Source organism: Coturnix japonica, chromosome 8 (assembly GCF_001577835.2).
Source record: "Coturnix japonica isolate 7356 chromosome 8, Coturnix japonica 2.1, whole genome shotgun sequence".
In the NCBI taxonomy this organism is placed as follows: domain Eukaryota; kingdom Metazoa; phylum Chordata; class Aves; order Galliformes; family Phasianidae; genus Coturnix; species Coturnix japonica.
In genome coordinates this window covers 19,135,895-19,158,927 of record NC_029523.1, presented here as the reverse complement: position 1 = coordinate 19,158,927, position 23,033 = coordinate 19,135,895, and the positions used below count along the sequence as shown (strand labels likewise).

At 43.8% G+C, this 23,033-nt stretch overlaps 1 protein-coding gene across 2 annotated transcripts; it reads right to left on the bottom strand.

Annotated features, from left to right (window-relative positions):
• Nucleotides 1-2: 2 nt before the first annotated feature.
• Nucleotides 3-16,139, bottom strand: RAD54L (RAD54 like). 2 transcript variants are annotated; one of them, XM_015870473.2, is made up of 18 exons: nt 15,987-16,139; nt 15,819-15,899; nt 15,534-15,653; nt 14,812-14,872; nt 13,523-13,658; nt 12,643-12,712; nt 10,062-10,350; nt 9,442-9,566; nt 8,362-8,512; nt 6,699-6,825; nt 4,666-4,740; nt 4,093-4,223; nt 3,880-3,990; nt 3,612-3,735; nt 3,218-3,296; nt 2,931-3,110; nt 1,936-2,099; nt 3-843 (listed from the first exon to the last, which is right to left on the bottom strand). In XM_015870473.2, exons 1-18 carry the CDS (start codon nt 16,122-16,124, stop codon nt 642-644), a joined length of 2,364 nt encoding a protein of 787 aa, XP_015725959.1. In that variant the 5' UTR covers nt 16,125-16,139; the 3' UTR covers nt 3-641. The 2 variants fall into 2 exon arrangements, with proteins under 2 accessions (XP_015725959.1, XP_032301966.1); XM_032446075.1 differs by lacking the exons at nt 15,534-15,653; nt 15,819-15,899; nt 15,987-16,139 and adding an exon at nt 15,111-15,396.
• Between the last annotated feature and the right edge of the window lie 6,894 nt (nt 16,140-23,033).

Below are 23,033 nucleotides of genomic sequence, written 5' to 3'. Positions count from 1 at the left end.
CCTACTGAAATGTGTATTTTATTAATGGGTTTTAACGTGATCTAATTAAAACACTTTGCCAGACATGGAGATCCTACCCATAATAAAGTAGTGACCAAAATGGAGCCTCATTTCCCCACTGTCTACATGTTCTTTAAGGTGAGAAGCCCAACATAAAATAAGAGGAAGTTTTTGGCACAGATTCTCATGATCCTGAATAACGAACCAAGGTTTATATTTTGTGACAGAAATGGAACCTGCACATTTTCAAATGAAGCTACCAATAAAAAACGTGACAGCATATCAAGTGCTTTAGAACTGCAGGCTTAACATAAACCTGAAGGCAGAATTTTGCTGAGTAGAAGGCACAGCATGGGAACCAGCACTGAATCTGATCAAGCACACAAGATCTCATTATTCCCAAGATGTTGTTTCTTGGGTATAAGACACAGCAGCAGAGACAAAGTGATGAACTCACCGCTGTTGCAGCAGATACTGACCAATGTTAAGGGCCTTCCAGCCTCTTAGGAGCCATGCTGTTCTGCTACCCCACAGCCACACAACCAATCCAGCATGTTCTGCTATCCACTGCCTTTCCTTGAAAGGGATTATAAAGACTGCCACAGCAGCCTGCCCTTGCCCCCATAGGGGACAGTAACCTGTTAGGGAATCCCTCGCTGCTCCTCATGGGAGTGGTGATGAAAAGTGAAGGTGACGGCAGCATCCCATGCAGCCTTCAGCACAGAGTCCTGCAGGCCCCGCTTATCAGCACAGTGGTTCCACTGGGAGAGGTCAGAGGTGCAGTCAGACCCTTCAGGAGGTGGCCGTACTTGGTGGCCATTCACACAGCGACGACACTTGATCCTGGAACAGAGTCAGTGCAAGGTTTCTTCTCTGCTTAAGTGTTAAAAATAAAGCCAAATAACATCTGGATTGACTCCCTGTCACCTACATCACTGCTAACTGGATTTTCAGACAGGCTGAACTGCTACCACACTTTCCTTAAACACACAGCCTCTCTCTGGCACATCTGACAGATAGGAGAAAACAAAAACATTTTAAAAACCCCCATTTTGTTTCTACTAATTGCATTCCCCACTACTTCTAGCAGAGTAGGAAAAGGCCCAAAGTAAGTTCAGGATGAGTTATCTTTAAAGTGAAGAACACTAACACATATAACCTCAGCACTGTATCAGCTTCCTGAGCTCAAAAGAGTGCTGTGCTCCAAAATGCTCCATCCTGACTCCTGCTGTAGCCACTGAGTTGTGCTCAGACTGTCTAGCAGACGCCCTGCTGAGCAGCTGTGCAAGGAGAGCAGGAATAGCAGCAGTCCTGCCGGTAAGGCTTGCTGCCACACAGACTTGAACAGACCTAAGCTTTGAGTCAGCTTAAAACTAATCTTTGTCACTTCTTGAATTAAGAGTCTTAGTAACCTTCTCAGTGAAGTGTTTTCTTGCACTCTCTGTCCTCTTTCTGGTCTAGGAGGCTGGGGAGCACAGAAGGGCAAACAACAGAGTCTAGGATTTGAGTCTCCAGAGAAGTTCCTGAGTTGGTCTCACCAGTTTGTAGAAGATGGAATCGCCCTGGCCATACAAGCAGCTCAGCACCTTGGCATCTGGAAGCCAGTCACACTACCAGGAGCGGTACTGGCAAGGAACTCCACCAACTCGAAGGGAGGATTTGCTTAGAGCTGTTCATTAACTGCACTATTTCACAGCCTCCAAGCACAAACAGCCAACAAGGTGCCTTGCTCACTTGTTCAGCCAGAGCAGCTTTTCTAACACAACAAAAAAGGAAGACAGCAAGGAAGTGCTAATCTTAAAATGATTAACAGCTTCAGAAGCAGAGACACTTGAGGCCCTCTCTCTTGAACTTCCTCCTGCTAACTAAGGAACCTCAGTAAACCAAGCTTGGAGTTCTTTGCTGACTCCATCTATTACCATATCATATACTCACTTATCATGGGTGTCACTCGTGGTGCTTTCATTCAATGCAAACAACTCCTTGAGCTCCCCGAGTGAGAAGTGTCTTTCTACATCCTGCTCTTCATCCACCACACAACTGCTGAGTGCCTTCTTGTGGGTCTGGCGTTGAAATATTTTCTCCTCTATGGTCCCTGTCTACAGAAGAGAAGGTCAGAGCTGAAACACAGTTGGGATGCCAGCGCAGAGCACTATACTAGGAAAGCACTATACTAGGAAAGCATCAAGCAGCAGCCAGACCATGGAGTGTCTTATCAGACCAGTACAGATAAGAGGCAAGTGCTACTAGCTGTACTCTGATCACTTCCCTTTTCAGTACTGATCTAAACCAACACTGCTTCTCTTGTCTTTCACTGTGGCCACAGGAGTGAATCCAACTGAGATTTGGATGTTTTGTCAAAGTGAAATAACAATTTATCAAGGATCACAAGTTTAAACAAAAAAAGTCATCCTTAATGAGGTGAAGTTACAGTGAACTGAAAAGGGAAGATAAAGTACTAGTCATCTTCATTGTTCTTCTTACAAAGCAGCTATCTATTAACTTGTAGCCCCATTCCAAAAGCTTCTGTAGTTGGTAATGTGGTCATTTTTTATTAAGTAGATACATACCCAGCCATAACAGACCACAGCCAGACTTGTAAACAGAAACTTCAGCATCAGACAACCCATGAAATTAAAGAAGTCAGATGCCTGAGTGATTTCAATAAAGTAAACATCTGGAAAGCCTCAATTGTTTCTATTTCTCAGAAGCCAACCATCATTAGAAATCAAGGCCTGAAATAATGACCTTCCAGCTTAAATCTCATTGTTTTCCATGGTAATATATCTGAAGGTAGGAAGCAACCAAGTTCCACTCAGTCTTTGTCACTGACACAAAAGGGTTGTCTCCCTTGTGGTCTCAATTGCATCTGCTGCTGCCTGAGCTAGTGCCAAGAACCCCAAGCAAAGGAGGAGAGGATAAAGACTCACTGAAAGCAATCGATAGATGTAACAGGTCTTCTTCTGGCCATCCCGCCACACACGAGCCATGGCCTGTTCGTCATTAGCTGGATTCCAGTCTGGGTCAAACATAACCAGTCTGTTAGCCCCAATCAAATTCAAACCACAGCCACCTGCTTTGCTGCTTAACATGAAGATAAACTCAGGGCTCTGTGGAGAAAAGCAGGCTTGGATTAAACAACAGAGGTATCCAACACTTTTAGTCACGCTCCAAGAAGAGGCAGGAAAACTGCCCATATCTGTTAGGTTCTACTTACCGAGGGGCTGTTAAATCGCTCCACAACCTTTGCTCTCTTCTTAATGGACATGGTACCATCCAGCCGGACATATAAATACCTAGAATATACAACACTTAGTACAATCTGACTGCTCTGACCTTTAAAGCATCCTACTCATAAGAGAAAAAAAGCCTTCCACAAACTGCCTTGCAACAAAGCTTTAGGAGCTTTTGCACAAGGCCAGAACTTTTCTGCCAAGTGATCTCAGTAGCCAGAGCACAAGCCACGTTAATTCCAATTCAGGAACATCTGAGGTACATTACAGGTCAAAAGTTCCTGCTGACAAAAAACTTTAAAAATAGCCATTTTCTTTTGCAGTGTAGGCTGCAAGTACAGTCTTGCAAGATTAGACAAATAAAGCCCAAAGACAAACCTTCTGCTCCTGCAGAGCTTTTCAAATAGGTCCAGCGTCTGAGTGTAGTTAGACACTAAAACCACCTTGTCGTTACTGGTGCTTTTTGTAACAGCAAGGATGTAGTCCAAAACCAGCATCTTTCCTAGATAAAAAGGGAAGAAGAAAAGCAAGCTAGAATAGACATTCCCAAATTCCTGACCTTGGAAGGGTCACTTAACAGTATACTAAGCATACTCTCATGATTGCCTATTAGGCAGAACATCTCTACTACTGAGCTCCACAGTACCTGAAAGCTGGGGCTCCACAGATTTGGTACTGTAGCCAGCAGGGAACAAATCCAGGGCTCCCATAAAACCTTCTTCTTCTTCCACACACTTATCATAAATAAGAGCAGGGTCTGTAGAACAAACAACTCAGAGTCTGTGGAGTGCACATTGAAGACCCAAAAATCCACCAATAGCATAAAAACCAAACCCTTCGTACGAGTGGAACAACTCACGATTGCAGAGCTTCTTCAGGGAAGTGATGGAAGACAGAGATGACACATTGATCTTGCCCTCCTTCAGCTCCTCCACTGGTTTGGCTTGCTTCAGGAAGTTCTTGTAGAGCTCAGCCTGCAAGGGTGTCAGTCTGAAAAAGAGTAAAAGCCCTGCAATCACTCTATCACCAGATCAACACCATCTCTCCTCCTCCATACTGTGGTTTCATTTTTATCTGGAGCACACAATTTTTTTTTTTAGCTACATCCCCAGACAACCTAAAAACTGCCTCCATGATTGATGGCGCAATCAGTGTTGTTATTTCAGCCCAGAGCTGGAAGAAAAGTTCACAGATACTCTGCACAGCCCAGGGATTTGTTCCCCCTCAGCTGCATGAAGCATCCCAGTCACTTGGTAAAACCATCAGCTCTGAGTTGCCCACCTCTACTTCAGGAGGAAAAGCAACATAATGCCGATGGTTACAGTCTCATTCCTAGAGCGAAATGGTCACCACAAGCATAGAGCTTGGGGCTTTTTACAGCTGTTTAGTTGTTCTTTCCCTCTCTCAGGCAGGGACACATGCTTTCCAGTACCTGCAGCAGACCACCTGCTCTATCTTCACTGGCAGGTATTTGGAGAGAATGTCTGAAGTTCTTCGGATTAAACACCTACAAGGAGGAAAATGAAAAATCAGATGCTTAAATGACATCAAAACTCCATTTAATCAATGTTATTTATTCTTAACACAAAGTTTTGACATCTAATTCATGAGATTTGGAGGGGTAAAGAATGATCACAGCTATCGAAGTCCAGTTCCTTTAGCAGAGAAATTCAGCTCTTCCTCAAACTACCAGTAGTATTCTTAACTGTTGAGCAACACCAGACCAGTGGTGTGGACAGCAAACAGGGAAAGGATTTAGCCATCACACACAATGCACTCAGCACACAGTACAAGCAGTCAGATTCCCAAGTAACTTAGCAGCCACCTTCTATCAAGATAGATTCATTCTGGTCCAAGATTTCAGCTCAGGGCACATCCTTTAGGGCTCCAAAGGTGCCCTGCAGAATAGTTCTACCATACTTCAAAAAATATGAAAAGGTCTAGGGGGAAAAAAAAAAAAAAGAAAGAGCAACCAAATAAGAAAAAGATGCGAAGACCCAGTTCTGCCAGGAGACATCAAATACATGAGGTTACAAAATCCACAGAAGTCACCAGGGATGTATGACAGCCCCCAAAACTGTCAAAGGTTGTTAAAGAAATGAATAATCTGGTCTCCAAACCCATAAGCAGTAGGATGAAAAGACACAGACTTATACTGCAGTAAGGAAGATTTAGTTTACATATTAAGAGCATTTTCTAAACGCAGACAGTGATGCCCTGAAAAAGGTGTCCTGAGCACTTATGAGGTCTCCAGCGCTCTGTGGGGATTACGCAAACAGATGCTTTAGGTCTAACATCCTCTACTTCAATACATCAAGATTATGTGCCTTATCCAGAGCCTTTCAGCCCCACACCTATGATTCCACATATCTTTGGATCACTATCTCACTTGAAAGCCCCTCTTAGCTTCTGCCAATTCTCTTGATATTGCCAGTGTGATTCATCTTCTCTATTTGTACACTAAGATTGTAGGAGAGTAAAGAAAAGGACACAGACCTCAACAGTCAGGTACAAGCACTCCTGAACATACTTTTACACCCTTGTTTGATAAACTAAAGAAATAACCTGCCTCAAAAAAGAATAACCTCTTCTCCAAAACTGTTTTTTGTCACAAGAGTTTCACAAACCAATATGAGTCAAGGTTATGGCTATCTCTACAGACAGGCTATACTTAATGTGAAATTCAATTTACCATGACTATGAACTGCTGGATTGTATTTGTGATGGTTGCAAAAGCTCAGATTCAATTAAAAGAAAAAAAGGGAAGAAAAAGAAATGCTGTCACCCACAATGCTAAGAACTCAAAGGAGTTTCTACTAAGAGTTCTTTGGGGTCAGTGATTGTCAGCAGATGTGGATGCACTGGTTCTATTAATCGACAGAAAACAAAACATAATTAAGCAAATATCAAAAATCAGAGAAGGTAGATGACATTTTACTTAACAGAGTTGCTGTTAAGAAGTCACATTTCTGATGCTAGGATTATAATCCCATTAGCCCTACAAAGCCAACACAGCTGTGAAAGTATAAACTGGACTCTTTTGTGACCTGGATATCATCAATGAGCTGAGCAGCACACCTCATCCTTTGCTGCTCACACCTGGACTGAATGGATCTGCAGTCCAACCCAGTCTACACACTGCAGTTATGTTAACACAAATAAAAGAATGCTACCTGACTATTAGACGCTGAAAGAAAACAAACATAAGAGCCAAACAGTGATTCACATCTGAGCACATCTGCTTGGGAGTGACTGCAACTAACTGTGCCATTTTAATATGCTACCTTTCAGACTAAGGCTACATACTACGTAGATTTCTTAAAGCAATAAACATTTGCACAATCACTTGCTGAACAGACTTAACTGGCAAGATATTTGCTACAGCTTTAACCTGAATTTTGGAAGACGTTCATGCATCAAGGGTTTATGCAAAAGCTCTTCAAAGAGAAGAGGGATGAAGTTCACCTGTTCACGATGCTGATCAGCTCTTTAAGCCTCTCTTCTCCTTTTTGTCGTTCAGCTTCACTCGCGTCTGCATCTCTGCCTTTCAAGATAGGCAGTTCAAAATGTCTTTTAAATTCTTGTGCAGTCCCTGCACAAACAGAAATGAAAAATGAAAAAGTGACAGCTACTACCAAATAACCTTCGATCAACATCCCCACAGCCCCAGCTACCAAACCATAAGCAAGAGGCCCAGCAGATAATACAAACTCTTGCTCCATCAGTAGGATTTGGTTTTCTTTCTAGCCAGGGAAGACATAAACAAGGCTGGCAAATCTGTACAACAGGAGATTATTTTAAATTCTAACAATGCTGCACTGCCAAAGGTCATCTAACTTTTAGTTAAACCTGAGTCTTATCAGGTATGTATTGTTTTTGCTTTCATTCCAGTTACAGTTTTACTCTCAGAATTTGTATCCTTTTCAGCAACAGCGTGGAAATTATGTGCCTGTTCCAAAACAATCTCTGATCACTTGCTTATTACTGGTCACAGGCTGAGAGAAAAAGCAACCACTGCATGCACACGGCTCTGGTAGAAGTATTTGTAGTATTACTGTCATCTCAGAGAGAAAGAATTGCAAAGTACAGGGAAGCTAATCTGCGCCCAAAGCACAGGTCAAGAGAAAAAAGTCACATCAAATAAGGAAAAAAGCTGAAAATAAGGAAAAAGCAGATGCAGAACATGTACCACTGCATCTCACCCTTCCCTTGAGAAACAGTCCAAGTGTTGCTTTCAAAGCTAAGAATCTGACAACTAGGTGTTTAACGAGAGTTGTACATGCACTAGAATTAATGAGAAGCCTTTTTGACAGGATTCCCAAGTCTGACACAAAGGTGGGTGACAAGATGCAGCAAATAAATGATTTGCAGGTCAGTTTATTTACATTCCTTGACAGAAAAATTACTTCTCAACAAAAGACAAGCTGCTTCACATTGGAAAGCAGCAGACCTGCTCCTAACCCAAAGATGTAGGAGAGAATGCAAAAGCTACTCTGCTTTTCAAGAAGAAACAGACCTTAGGAAACAAAGACAGAATATTCTAGTCAGCTACCTGCAACTGTAGAAGGTGTTTGATCCTGAATCATAGAATTGCTTGGGTTGGAAGGGATCTTAAAGATCATCTAGATGCGACTCCCCTGAAAACTCACACTAATCAGCGTCCCTTCAGCTTAGATTTCTGAGTTTACTATAAGCTGTAAGTGTTGTGGGGAGTACAATTTTCAGCTCGATCTTCCTGCTCAGCAACTCCTGCAGTACCTCAAAGTGCATGTTATCAGAGACACTCCTAGCCCCACACGTTCTGGTTGACCAGTATAGCTACATAAGGAGATCAACCATACTGCACTCAGGACCACATGTTCATCTTATCTTAAATTATTAACACTCTTAAAACACGTTTGACATGCATACTTTAAATTGAATCTGAGCTCCAATTCTGTACAGCCTCTAGAACAGGAGACCATGACCTAGACCTCCTGGACTCTCTGAAGGAGATTAAGTCTCCAATCTGCACACAGTCTTTCCTTTCTTTAACTTCTTGTTTGCTCATTTCACTAGCACTGGTAACCAGAGGAAGCCTTGCCATTAATTCCCCCTTTCTCATGCCTCACACATTCATTTTTCTTACCTAGGATGCCAGAATTGACGAAGTGCACCAGGCTGAAATATTCAAGCAAGTCATTCTGAATGGGTGTACCCGAAATAAGGACCCTTCGGGGTGTATTTAAGCTGTTGAGAGCCTGATATGTTTGATTTTCAGAGTTCTTCAGTCTATGTCCCTTTGAAAAAGAAAAAAAAGAACATAAGCTGAAAATCCAGTGGCCTTGATAGGAAGCAGCTTGGACACCATCAACACATATTGTATTTGTCACAAAGCACCTGACAGCTTTCCATTTCCTCATAAAATAATAAGTGCTTTTCCTGTATTCAGGTGTGGTGACTTCCTTTAAAGGCAAGAAATTGGTGGGAATCCTGGGGCAATTATGTGAGGAGAAATACCATTTCCATTAGAAGCTTCCCAGACTAGGAACACATGAGTCACACCCAAGGAAAAGAACCTGCCATCAAAACAACGACAATCACAAGTTCTAACTAGAAGAACTGTTTCCTACTCAAAGGCAACAAACAAGATGCCAACCCCACAAACAAGAATGAAACAAAAGTAAGAGAAGAACATTTAAAATCTGCTTTATTTTCCAAAGGGAAACTGTTATATTGATGCTCCATATATAAATACTTGGGACCACTGAAACCTCTGATTCCTAAAGGATGACAAACAAAACTCCCTGAAATGCTGCAAAACATTACCTGGGAAAAAGTTGCTCTTATTTTTATGCTACAGGATGAAGTATAAGTGGTGAGATGCTTATTGCAAGTGCCACACCACCTCGGAGCTGAAACATAGGGAAGATGCAGAGCCAAGTACCTGTGCTCTCAGCACCTCCAGCTGCTGGTCTGGTCCCAGGGGCACTGAGAAGTATAGACAGCCACAGACTTAGAGCATAAATAGTGAATGGAAGCCATCGCACTCCTGAAGATGATCACTCAAGCCCCTCTCAGTGCTACATCAGCGCATAAAGAACCAAACCACTGGATGGCACCACTTTCTAACAAATTTCTTCTAAAGAGCCATAGTTGGCTGAGGCCTCCAGCTCCATTATTTCAAGAAAACATCAGAAATATATTCTCCTTAGAGATTTAACCATACCTCATCACATATGACCAGCCCAACACTGCCCTTCTGTAGTGCCTCAGCATGAAGTCGGAAGGTCTCATAGGAGATGATCAGGATAGGTGAAGGCACTCGCAGGCCACGCTGGTTCATAAAGCCAACTGTGGATGGAAAGTAGGAAAAGGATGATGAAAACAGTAACAGAAAAGGGTCCAAACTCTGCAGTAAAAATGGTCTTCTAAGCATCCAGGAAGACCTTTCCATTTGTTTCAGTGCTGTTGGTTGCTGACAAAAGCTGATTTCTCTATTAAGAAATTCCAAATATGTCCGTGCTCTGCTCCCCACAGCTGTTCCCATTTCCATCCCCCTCCTACTTTTGCCCACTCCTACTCTAGCTTCTGTTTGGGAGAAAGATGACACATAGAAACTGCCCTGACTTAAGGGCACAATTGGACTTGGATTATTCCAAAAGAGCAACTATTACCAAAAATGCAATGGTCTGATCTAAGCATATTAGAAAAGAGAATTTCAGTCTTGTCAGCTTCTAGAGCTCTAACAACCACTAGGAAACATTCACTTCAGCTGCTGCAAGCTTCTTCCAATGTGAGGTGTCACCCTAAACCAGCCAACCACACCATTTGCAAACATTTCTGTACCTAGTTTCCGGTCAATCTCTTCTTTGGAGCCTCCATCAATGGCCAGTGGCTGAATCCTTCCCCCCAGCCATTTCTCTACTTCGTTGTACCAGTTTCTCACCAGGCTGGAAGGAGACACCACCATGGCTTTCTCGATTTCAGGCTTGCAGTCTGGACTCTGCCGGAGAAGCGTCCACATCAGAGTGATGCACTGCAGGGTTTTGCCCAGCCCCATCTCATCTGCCATGATACAGCCGTGACTCCCAGGAATACGCCGGCTTGTCACGCAGTCCCAGAGGAATTTCACTCCCTGCCAAAAAATTGTTCTCTTATAGCAGGATGGGAACATTCACAGAATGACAACTTCATTAGAGCTTTATTACTGCGGTGCACAGAACCGATATTTCAACAAACAGCAAATTTGTATAGCACATCCCAAGAGACATGCAACATTCTAATGAGACAGAGGGAAATCACCCAAGACACAGCTAAAATATGGCCACATCTGGTCTGGAAAAACATTGCTGGTGATGACATATGCTTCAAAACACATAGAAAAACCATACTATGTATTAACCGTACTGTTCTAACTAGCTTCCTGACTTAAAATTCCCAGGAATTTCTACCCTAACTAATTTAGTTAGGCTGAAGCCATTAGCTAACCTGCGTCAGTCAGTGCAAGCATGTTAAGCATCTTAGAAACACCCAATGGAATATTCAGACTCATTTCTACACCTTGATTAACCCCCAGCAAACCCTCAGCAGCTCTCATTGTTTCCACCTAGAAGCAGAGAACCACCGTGACTCACCTGAGGACTCAAAGACCAAACCAGATTCAACTTCAGAGAAGAAACAGGGCTGAGGTTATTGCTCATCGCATGGCGGAGGCGCTCAGCCTGGCTGCCAGGCTCTCACAACATCACCAAGATAGACAAAAGTAGAAAAAAAGACTGCGAAGTGTTCCATCATGTGATGATAGAGTCAAAGAAAACCTGGGGCACTGTCCTGGCAATGGATGAGATCCCCATACTGTGAGCCAAACTAGGAGTGACAGACACAGCCCAAACATACCCTTTATGTTGCACTATACAAGACTAGAAGATTCCAAGTCATTTCCTTTCTTAGGCTCATTCATTTAAGCCAGCTGAACAATCATCAAATATATTCCTAACTTAAAAAAAAAAAGAATTTGGCTGGGGATCTAGTTCAGTATCCTCCCAGTGGCATAACAAAGAACAAGGCCGTACAACAGCCTGAGAGCATCAACCAAAAGAAAAAAAACAGCACAGGAATCTCAGCAAGCAAAAGGACTGACCAGTGACACTAGAACAGAGACTGCTGTTTTAGATATCTAGCTGTCAAAAAACAACATGCCTAGGACACCAACGTAACTATCATTACTTGACAAAATGCCAGCAGGCACTATCTTATACAAAACAGAGTCCCTCCAGCTATGTAGCCTGAGGCCAGCATTATAATGGCTCACAGGTTAAGTATCAACTCTGAGATAAAAGCATAAACCAGGAGAGTTCCACAGGCTGCTGAAGTGCCACCTGAAGATCTGCCATATAGCAATACATACAGCTTGACCTGCTTAGCTCAAAGATCAGCAACAACAGCTTTTACCTGCGCTGCCTCGAGGCTTACATGATAATATACTGCATCTGTGACAAACTTAAAACTCTGCAGATACCCACACTAGACATTTGTGGATTAGTTCCAACTGCTTCTGTATTGTGATGTTCTGTTTTATGACAGAAAACATTTTTAAGCACACTCCACTGGTAAACTCCATGTCTACATAGGTCACTTAACAGTTTTCAACTAGAAAAGGTATTCTCTAAATAAAACACACTGAAGTAGGACACCACATTGGGAACTACGGTACCAGAGAGAACTTCACTGTGTACCAAGGTACACATTGCAGGTTCAGCTGATTCTGGTGATCATGAAAACAGTGCTGAACAATCTGCCCTGCCCAATGAAAGATAAAGCCTCAAGAAAAGCTACTGCAGCTACATCCCATCAGCTTTCACACAGAGCTCCAGTCAGAAGAGATTTCAAGTGAAGTCTGGACTTTTAACTCTTACACTGTAAAATCCCATCTCTCTGCAGAATCTAGTAACTTCCTAGGGTATAAGCGGTGACATAAAAGCAAGACCACATGCTTCACAAGACCTATGCAACCAGTGCACAAATGCCCACACATTCCCAGATTGCCACTATACGCTGATCTGCCCTACAAGCCTGCAGAGAACAAACTTCTGCATTAAGCAGTATAATGTGTAGGCTGGGAATGCTCTGACTCTGCTAGATCAGAGGCAAGAAAAGAGGAAAGAAGTTGTTACCCACTAGAAAGCAATAAATTCCCGCGTTTTTAAAGCACCCTCTTGCTTAGCACAGGACAGAGAATATTTGCAGCATTCAGGCCTCCTAAGATCATGGTTAGAACAAATGTTCACCTTACATTTGCAACGTGCTAGTCTGCTGGACTGTCAATGCAGACCTCAGTTAATGGGTTGCAATTCCAGCAGAGGACTGCACCTTTCTGAAATGCATCAGGTTCTCCAACCATAGCCTCATGTTCCAGCAGAACACTTACTTCTCTCTGATGAGGCCGTAAAACACGACTGAGGACAGGATCCACCACAACATGGACAGGTACTTTATCCCTGCAGGAGGTAGTAAAGAGAAAGGAATGATTAATGCACTCAGCCCAGCATACGCTTAGTTGAGGGGTTTTGCTTGTTTTTTTGATCTCACTGCTATTCTTAGGACTTCTCTGTGGAGTAAGAGAATCAACTACCAATGAAAGTGAAAAAAAGGATTAATTCAATTCTGAGAATGGAGTTACACAGGCCTGAAGTACAATCTGAAATGTCAGTGAAACCAGTAGACGTGTTGTGGTTAAAACAAGGGCAGAAGATCTTTTAGAGAGGCATTTTAAAAGCCAGTATTTTCTTAGTCTCAATAACATCAGTGTAATTGCATCAATGAAGAGGACAAATCAAGGAACACCTCTTTCATCTAAGATCCAGCTACCAGTCCCTTTCAGTTAAAAAAAAAAAAAAAAAAGACAGCACAGAATAAACTATTTAACAATAAAAACTATTAGGCAGATTAGCATTTGACTGTCAGTCATCTCCTTCTGCCTGTCTCTAGATGCTGACGTATCCTGACTTAAAACTGATCCATAACATTTCCTAAACAGCTTATCCGTGCATGCATCCTTATTCTGTGCATCAGGTTTAAATTTTTTATGAGTGGAAGACTAAACAACCTGTGGAAGAAAGTAAACAATCTGGCATGGGTGCACACTTTCCTTTAATCATTACCACACCTGAAACAATTCAGTGGCAGAATATTCAGAACCAAGCTTCCCTTGATGTTCAGATCCCAGCTCAAACACATGTGGGAAGAAAGCACACAATACACATACAAGAAGGTCAGAGCTGAAGCATTTGCGCCAGGTAATGACTCACTTGTCTATTTTCAGCTGCTCGTGGGCACTCAGCAGTGGGGGCTCGTACAGAACCAGAGCTCCTTCCTCAAAAGGATCATGGAGTGGACTCCTCAGCCCTGCCCGTTTAATACCCAGTGCCCGTAAGCCCGTTGGCCCTGAAAGCAAACGAAAGTACAACTCCTGGAAGAAAGCAGAGACTTGCAGAAGCATCTGATTAGGCTTAGAAATGCTGAATTAATTGCTGAATTAATTGCATACAGCACTGAAGTGGAGAAGACAACCACTGCAGACTGCGTTGTCAGCACACAGTGGATAGCAATGTGGAGAGCAACGGCACTGCCCATCATCTCGGATGTAGCAAAGTGGGAACAACTAAATGTAGCAGATGCCAGAAATGCTGGCATATAGGAATATAAGCTAACTGGCAGGGTGATTGATCAGGCTGTGGGCAACTTGATCTAGTTGTGGGTGTACCTGTTCACTGCAGGAGAGTTGGACAAGATGACCTCTAATGCTTCCTTCCAAATCTAAGGATTCTATGATTCTATATCACGCTAGATCCAAGACACAATGCTCCCCTCAGCTACCCTCAGGCACTACAGCTGCTCCCACTACTTGTTCTACTACCAGTGGCTGTTTTACTTTTCTGAAGGACAGGCAAGGTTCAAGGATATACACTTTGGCAGCTCAATAAATGTACTACCATGTATATTGTACATACTGGGTCAAATCCTCTTTTTGGATCATCTAACCCAGGCTTCGCAATAATTCCACCTTTTATATAATATTAGAAAGAGGCCTGTAAAACTAATGAGTTCTACAGTATCACAGTCAGAATCACACTGCCATTACCTAGTCCAGAGAATTATTCACTCTCTGCTGAGCAATAGCAGATATGTGGCATAGGAGCCAACCACTCTGAAAAGGACGAGCCTCTCTTCCTTGTGTTACACTTTGATGTCACAGTTTTGGAAAGGAGATAAACATAGAAAGATGATATTTAGATGATATGCTTCCATAGCCTAGAACTCATCTTGCTTCTATATTTGTGATGTAACACTACATCAAGTACAAGAACACAAAACCCAGTTCTGAAATGTAGGATTATCCAAACAAAATACTAAAAGGAAACATGAAGATTTTGCTAATACGTTGGTATTTTTCTATTGGAATTAAGTCAGGATTTCTGGAACACATGCATCACTCCAAAAACCAACAATAATCCCCACAGGTCCATTTGACAGGCCAAAGCATCACGTCTTCCCCGAGTCAGACGGCACAGATAATTGTTAAACCTCATCATCTTACCTTTATAATTTGGAATGGGGACTTTGAAAGGTTTGGACAAAATGCTGCGGATAAAAGCCTCCTAAGAATTCAGAAATAAGAAAACAAAAACACATGTTCAGAAGTTTGAAGTCAGAGTTTGCTCAAGACAACAAGCTTAAAATACATTTTAAGTACTCATTTTTGCCTAGTGATGAGAGTTCCTCTATTCAAACTGTTGGAGCTCCATCCAACCCCAGCTATTTTCTATGTGCAAAAGGAAGAAAGCAACAAAACAGCTCCCGAACTCTACTCTACTTTCCAAAACTGTTTTTGCTTACGTTTTCTAACGTGTGAAATTTATTTTCATAACTCCATCTACTTAAATCCACTGACAGCATTCACTTCTTTAAATGCAGCTACTTCCTCTTTAGCCTTAAGTGATTCAGTCTGGCAGTTCTCTCCTGTAAAAGAGTTAGCCCCAAAGTACAGTACATCCCAACAAGCCCTCACACAACCTCATCTCTACCTTCACTGGGCTTCTTTGGAAGCTCAGAGAACAAGCAGACAACACTTGAGCCATCGGTGTGGAGAGATACCACATCTGTCAACACAGTTGTTCACTCAAGGACTCCCTTCACAACAGCTGGAGCAAGTAAAGGTCCTTCCAAGGAACTACGTGTGACCCTTCTGTAATACCACGGATAAATGGGCCCACAGAAGCGAATGGACTCTCCTCACCCACCACCACGATGCCCACTCACATGCTGGCTGCTGTCCAGGCAGAGAGGCCTGTTGGTCAGTTGGGTCAAGGGCTTCCTGAACGGCGACCTGTAGCAGTCCCCACTTTCCGCCTCGCTGCCGGCCTTCTGCCTCTTCTGAGTCTGAAAAACAAGGAGTGCAAAGCCCGTGACCAGATCGCTGTCACGGTCAGTGAGCACCCAGACACAGCTGAGCATCGCGGGGCAGCCCCAACCATCGCTCACCTCATCTACCACCCATCACCCCCCGACACAACGAGGCCCAACGCCCCACAACCCCTCACTCACCACCGGCGGCCTCCACTCGCCGTCCTCCTCCTCACCGCCCGCCTTCCTCTTGGCCAGCTGACTGGGGGCCAGGCTCCTGCGCTGTAATAAGGGCACAGCACACTGTGTGAGGGGGGCGATTAGAGCGGAGGGCTCAGCCGCCATCACGGCCCGCACTCACTCACTCACCATGGCCTCACGGAGGGGCTGCGTGTGGTAAACACGGGAACGGGAGCGACCGGCCGCTACGAGGGCGCGAAAAGCGCGGGAAGCTCCGCCCCTCAGGTACAGCGCCAGACGTGGCCAAGCGTTCGCATCGAACCGCATCGATTCGCTCTGGGTTATCCCAGAATCGTGGCTGATGTTTGACTTCTTGAAATAAAACATTTATTATTATTATTATTATTATTATACTCCTGAACCCAGTTCCTCAGGCTCCAGTCGCTGGTGGATAGGGCAGGAAACTCCCCCCCACGCCTCACATTAATGAGAAACACAAGAAGCCCCTCCGGCTGTACCCCCTCCTCACACCATATTCAGCACATTAACCCTTATATTAATGCATTTATGCCCCTTCAAAGTACATTTATGCCCCTTCAAAGTACAACCATAAAGCAGAGCAGACCAAAGCCACTTCCCCACAGCAGAACATGGAGGTATAGGGGGCACAGGCTGCCTGCTGCCATTTGGGAACTCAACATCCCTCAGCTTTATTTCCTCATCTTTTTCTCCACAGCCCAAACCCATTTGCCAATATTTTACTGTGAGAGCTCAGTGATGAATGGCAGACGCTGCAGTGATCGGCTCACTGGGCAGAGCAAAGCTCCAGAGGGAGGTAATTGGCTATTTTTCCTGGCATGAGTAATACATTAATTGCCTCCTTCACTCTGGCTTAGAGAGCAGTCCTGCTCTGTGCTTTTTGCCTGCTATGGGAGCTGACACATCTTCTGGCCTATGGAGGCTGAATTGATAACAAGAAGGGAAGGCAGAATGATCTTCCTCGCTTTGTGTAGACATCTCTTCTACAGCAAGAAGATCTCAGTGGAAGAAGATCCCAACACTGCACACACCTCCAACCCTCCTCTCCAAACTATCACCTTCAGGCAGAGGTTAAACCATCCTCCCCTCTCCCTGTCTAATTACACAATTTACTCCTCCTCTGGATGCAATCAGCTCCCATTTATCCAACCCAGAGAGATCATAAGATAATCACCACAGGGAATAACCCTGTCATTTCCCTTGCTGTCTCTGCAGGGTGCTGAGTCCCTTCGGTACAAGCAAGGAGAGATAGCAAACATCTTCCCTGGGAACTCCACAGGATCAGCCTGTTATCTTTGTCTCTCCTGTTCCTATCCCATTCTTTGGTGGATGCAGTGATTTCCCAATCTGTGGAATCCTCTTTTATTCTTCACCCCTTCCCAGCCTCCTGTCCTCTCTGTGGAGCTTGTGACCTCAGCAGCAGGCAGAAAACAGCATGATGGAGAGGTAATGTGACAAAATGTCTCCTGATGGATGCAAACCTCAGGCCTGATTGAGCAGTGCCATGCAGATCTTCCTAGCCAAGCTCTGAAGGGACCAGGACTGCAGGATCAAGACCTCAGCCCCACCAGTTTAACTGGGACATATTGAGATGGGAAGGTCATTAGTTAAATCTCCTTCCAGTTAGTTCCTGCAGAAACCACAAGAGGGAAACTGAGTACAGCCACACCAAATTGCTGTCAGCAGGAGTTGTAATCCCCTTTCATCACTGTCAGAGGCAGCTCAAATGCCCTTCCGCCAAAGCCACTTACTGTGAGAGAGGAAATGCTAAGTGCTTTAAAAATATATTTAATTCAAGGGGGAAATATATATATATATATATCCTTTTTCCTTCCCTGAGGTCGGACGCCACTCACACGCAGGCAGGCTGCATGCTGTGTGCAGGATGTAGGCAGAGGTTCAGCAGCAAGGACTCAATGTTGCAGCTGCTTTTGGCACATTTACATAAGTATCACCCAAAAGAAAACTGAATCATGAGCCCAGCTGGGTTCAGGTTGTGCAGCTGATACAGTTCACATCCCAGCAGTGAGCTTACAGCTGCTGCACAGCACCCATTGTGCAGGTGGGCGCACCACAGGGTGACCCTGGTGTCACCCAGCATGGGGACATGGCTGCTGCTTGCTTCAGTCTCAGAGCTCTTGGCAACCCTGCATGAGATTTCATGGTGTCTTCTGATTCATTTGTGACTGCTGTCCTTTTGGCCCAAGTGGTACCTAATCCCTATTACTGCTTCTTGAGGAGAAATCTCTGCTAATCTTGTTTATATACTTAAAAACAAAAAACAGAAACCAACTCTATTTCTCAAAGCAGCAAAGACAGAAGGAGCAGGGGGATCTGAGGCTGAGAAACCTCCAAGATGCTTCTCCAGCAAGATTTGAGCCCCAGAAATGCTGTATTCTCTACCACTATGAGTCTATGAGTCTTCAGGTAAAGCAGCAGCCTCCTCAGGGGACAAGGGGGCCTGGCTCAAAGCCTCAGGCTTTCTCCTTCTGTATTGTTGCTGCATCAAGCACTGATCACAGCTCTGTCACTAATATGACACAAAGCAGCCTATTTTTTCCAGGCTCGTGATACCGTCTGAAGAGTGATTTTTATTTATTCCCCCCACCCCCCCCCACCCCCCAAAAAATGTGCATGAGTCTGTCTCAGGATTTGAATCAGCCTAAAGAATTTCTATTCTATTTTGTTTACAAGCTAATTAACCACTCTTATCTGCTTCACCTTTATGAGCACAGGCAAGTCAATAACACAACATGCAAACGTTACAAAGGCTGGATTTAAGAAAGGTTAGACTCCAACTGTATTAGCACTTCCAAAAACACATCCCTCAGTTTTCAAGAGGAGCTGGTGAGGGTGAAATGACTTCTCAAATTCAGCTCTTGATTTTGCAAATTGGTTTAGCCCTTTTGAATGTCCTTTTCTGCAAGAAATTCACAATCAGATGCTATTTTGCCAAGCTCAGACATTTACAGAGCACTCAGCCACAGGAAAAAAAATCCAAGTGCAAATCTCAGCCTTGTGAACCAGGAACAGTCCCTGATCACAGGCCCTTTTCCCCCCTTGGCAGAAGAATTTGGTCTCTGTGTATCACTTCTGTGATGCATACAGCTCCAAGGGCTAGAAGCAAGGCTGGCCAGCAGCAGAGATTCTTTCTACACCCAGCACCATATTGGTTACCTGGAGGAAATCATCTTGATGCCTGGTGGAGTTGCGCCTCTGGAAAGATACCTTTTAAAGTTCACACAGTTTCCCCCAGTGAGCTCTGGAGCCAGCTGAATGATCACAACATAAATCATGCAGCCTGAAACTCTGCAAGTTTTACATGACAAACAGCATCGCATTGCTTTGCTAGGGACTGCTTTGCTGGGAAGGGATGTGTCACCCCAGCTGCTGTGCAATGGCTTGGAAGAGTCCTTCCCCTAGTAAGAGACAAAATGTTATTCTCTCTGCCCCTTGATTAAATCTCAGCAGAAATAAAAAATCTGGCTTCTGTAAGTAATGGCTCAGGACGGAGGAAACAGCATTTCATTGGGGCAATTAGCGCACGCTAATTAAACCCTAGTCTTCTGATCAGGCTCTCCTGATTAAGTGGGTTGCAGACACTCTGGATTACATTAACAAAATGAATCAGTTAATTACATGACAATCAATAAGAACCCAAAAGTAGGACAAGCAATTTGCCTTTAAATGACCATCTAAATTCATCAACATGACGAGTGTTTGTAAGCATAAAGGGAAGGGGCAGATATGACAGATCTGTTAGGCACTGGGATAACTATATCTGATGACTGCAATTCAGGAAATGCAGAGAACTTACAGCACCTTCCTGGATAAAAACAAAACCAAAACATTTTCTATACTAGTTTACAAAACAATCAAGGCACAAATAAACTCATCTACTGGGAAAAGAAAAGCCTGCAAAAACTCAGCTCTTTAATAAACTGAAAGTCTTAGTTTGGAGTTGTGACTTAAAATGATCGGCTTTGCTTTAAACTGGAGACATTGTGGTCTTGAATGATTATCTGACTTAGAGCTCCCATCCAAATTGAAAACCTGGATGAAGTGGAAGCTGTAAAGTGACATTGTTAGAGAAGCAATTTCTGCCCTGAAAAGCTTAGAGCCTGAATGGAAGGACTTAAAAAATAAAGGGGGGAATCTATTTTGTGAAATATCTGTTGTTGTCATTTTGCAGGGTTCAAAACAGGCAGACCATGAGGGATTCTCAACTCTGCTAATGAGTGATTTTAAACACATATATTAAAAACAAACAGACCACAGCAACAAATAGAAAGCGTTTAACATGATGGCTACTGAGAATTTCTCCTCTCTGAAAGCAGCTTTTCAGCCAAGCTAAAAAGCAATAACATTTTCAAGAAGAAAAAAAATCAGCAAAAATGTCATAAAAAATGAAACATCTGACAAGCACAACAGCCTCCCCAACCTTGGTGAAAGGGATTGGGTGTTTTTTTATTATTATCATTTTTTGACTCCTTGCTTTATGATTTTGGCTGCCTGGATAATGCAGAATTTAGAAGGTGAGTTTTCCTCCTTCTGGAGGTGGAGACCTCAGGACCAGAAAATAGTGCCTGCAATCACAGACTCGTCTGGGACCTGAGTGAGGAGGGACCTCTGGAACCCTCTGGTCCAGCCCCATGCTCATAACACTGCCATTGTCAGAAGTTAAGTTTGCACTGGGCTTTGCCTGACTGAGCTTTGAGGATCTCTAAGGATCGACACAGGGCAGCACTTAAGCTGTACTCCAAAACTGTCATACCTGGTTTCTCACCCTTGTTTGGTTTTCCTCCTTTCAATGTTAACAGTTGCATTTCTGAAGGCACAGGGATTGCTTATTGATAGTAAGCAGTAAAACAAAAAGGCAGAACTGCACAGCCATAGCCTGCCAAGCAAGAAATCTGCCTGACATGTGTGGGCAATCACTTGCCACGTGCCATCTGGTTTACCTTGCGCAGGGAGTGGATGAAACTACCAGGGGATCTTCAGCTCCAAAAACTGCTAGAAGGAGATTGGAGCTGCCAGGAAGAAGAGCACATTACAGTGAGATGGCTCTGCTGTCCCAGCGGCAGCTCTTACTGATGCTAAGAGCTTCAGGCTTTTCCCAAAGCCTCTCCAGCCAGCTGCCGAGGTGGAGCCTGCAGAGAGTTGAGGCAAATACCTTTTATCTTTTTCAAGCTTCATTTCTGAAGGAAGCAGAATTATGCCATTTTTTTTTCTCCTCTTTTCCTTCCTAATAACTTTTAAATCCTTTGGCTGCTCACACTGATTTTTCACAGAGGTACTGGAGTAAATAAGCAGCTAGGGAAAAAAGAGAAAAACTCTGCTGGCACGAAGCACCTCCCGTTGACAGTCACATTAAACATCCCATCTTCCAAGCAGAACCTAGCCTCTAGAATTACTCTGTGGGATGCACAAGTTCAACCTGGCTGAGTCCCATGCGAGTTGTTCTGCTTCATGGCAGGGCTTTGCAGCTTGCTCTGAGCAATGCTGAAACAAGCTTATGTGCAAGCAGGAGTAAGGAGCTGATTTGTAGCGTGGAAGGAATTTGCACTCAGGGCTTTTTCAGCAATGAACAGCTTGAGACACCCTGCGTGCAGCTGCTGAAGAACTCTGCTATGTCCTGTGTTACACCATGAGACCTCAGATGCACTAAGACATAGTCCTCCTCCACACAGCTGCAATACTGTGTCTGCTTCTGAATATCCAGTTTTAGAAGGCAAAAAGCACTGAGAAATATAGAAATAAACTGGGAAATTACATGATTGTTTAGTCTTAGAAAAGGGGAAATATGAAAGCAATCAGCAAATCTGCAGAAAGTCCTTGTGAAAAAGGACTTCCCCTTCATCACTATGAGTAGGAAAAGCAGTGGCAGATTTCAGTTGTAACCATGAAATATGAGTTAGAAATTAAGGAAAACCTCGCCAACAGGAAAAATAATCCCATCCGGGCAGGGAGGGCATCCAATTTTTGCAGTTTTTAGGGCAATGCACTCTGCATCTAGGGCCAAACTTTGGATGGAGGTGACCCCTGAACCTCTTTCATGGCATAATTTCTAATTACCAACCCAATGTCCACATTTCCATAAGGCAGCAACTGTCACTGAGGAGACCACTGGCAGGTTTGTGTACTGTCTTAATTAGATGAGCAGTTGTAAAGGCAGCAGAATCAGTCCCAGATATGCATAACATATCTGTATGACTATGACTAAATGAATAAAGAAAATTGCTCACCCATACCTGAAGATGCAAGCTCACAGACAAACAATGCAAAGGAAGGATTTCCAATGAGAGATCCACTCTTAGTGGCATCAGCCCTTAAAATGAGGTCTAAGGGGGGTGAAGCCTGGCTCCTGGTCACACAGGTGAACTGCCTTCACCTGTGCTTCCAGGGCTGATGGGGTCTTTTCTCCAGGCGCTCAATCAGTGGTTCAGGCCATGACCTAGTAGTTCCCACACAGCAGGATTTTAACCTTAGAAGAGAAGAAGCCAAGTGTGTCAGATTCCCCTGTGTGCATGGTGCTGTGTAAAGCTCATGACAACCCCTTTCTCATTGCTCTAAGCTATAAAGAGGGTGCAGGTTCCATGACTAAATTCATGCCTAGATACACGCATGTTCTGGGTAGTTCTGATGCCCCTCTGAACACTGAGAAGGATTTTCCTTTACAAAGTCATCCTTATTTGTCTTAGAGAGTCTGCTTTGAAGGCACAAGGACCCTGAGTCAACTGATGCTGCCACAAAAGGTCTAATCAGCAAACTCGGCACGTTCCTGTAGAAAAGAGATAAAAAAAACTCAAAACAAAACTCAATCACTATTTGCTTTTTGCTTTAACCAAGCCTGCCTTGATCTCACAAAACCTAGGGTGCTTGCAGTACAAAGGCACAAGTTCAAAGAGACAGCAAGAAGTTAATCTGAAAGCAAAAGGTGCTCTTTTGAGCAGGTGGGAAGAAGTAATTAGAAAGCATAGCAATTCCAAAGCTTCAAAATATATCAGGTCAGGCTTATACACTCAGTACAGCCAGAGCACCCTCTACTTTGGTCAGTCAAGAGAAAAAGGCAGACTGTAGACCTATGGACAAGGCTGCAAAGGCAGAAGCTGGCAGGGCTGCTTGTGACACTGCTCAAACAGGCAAAGGCACAGACGCTTTTAGTGAGCAAGGGAACCAGGGGCTTTGGGAGTCTAT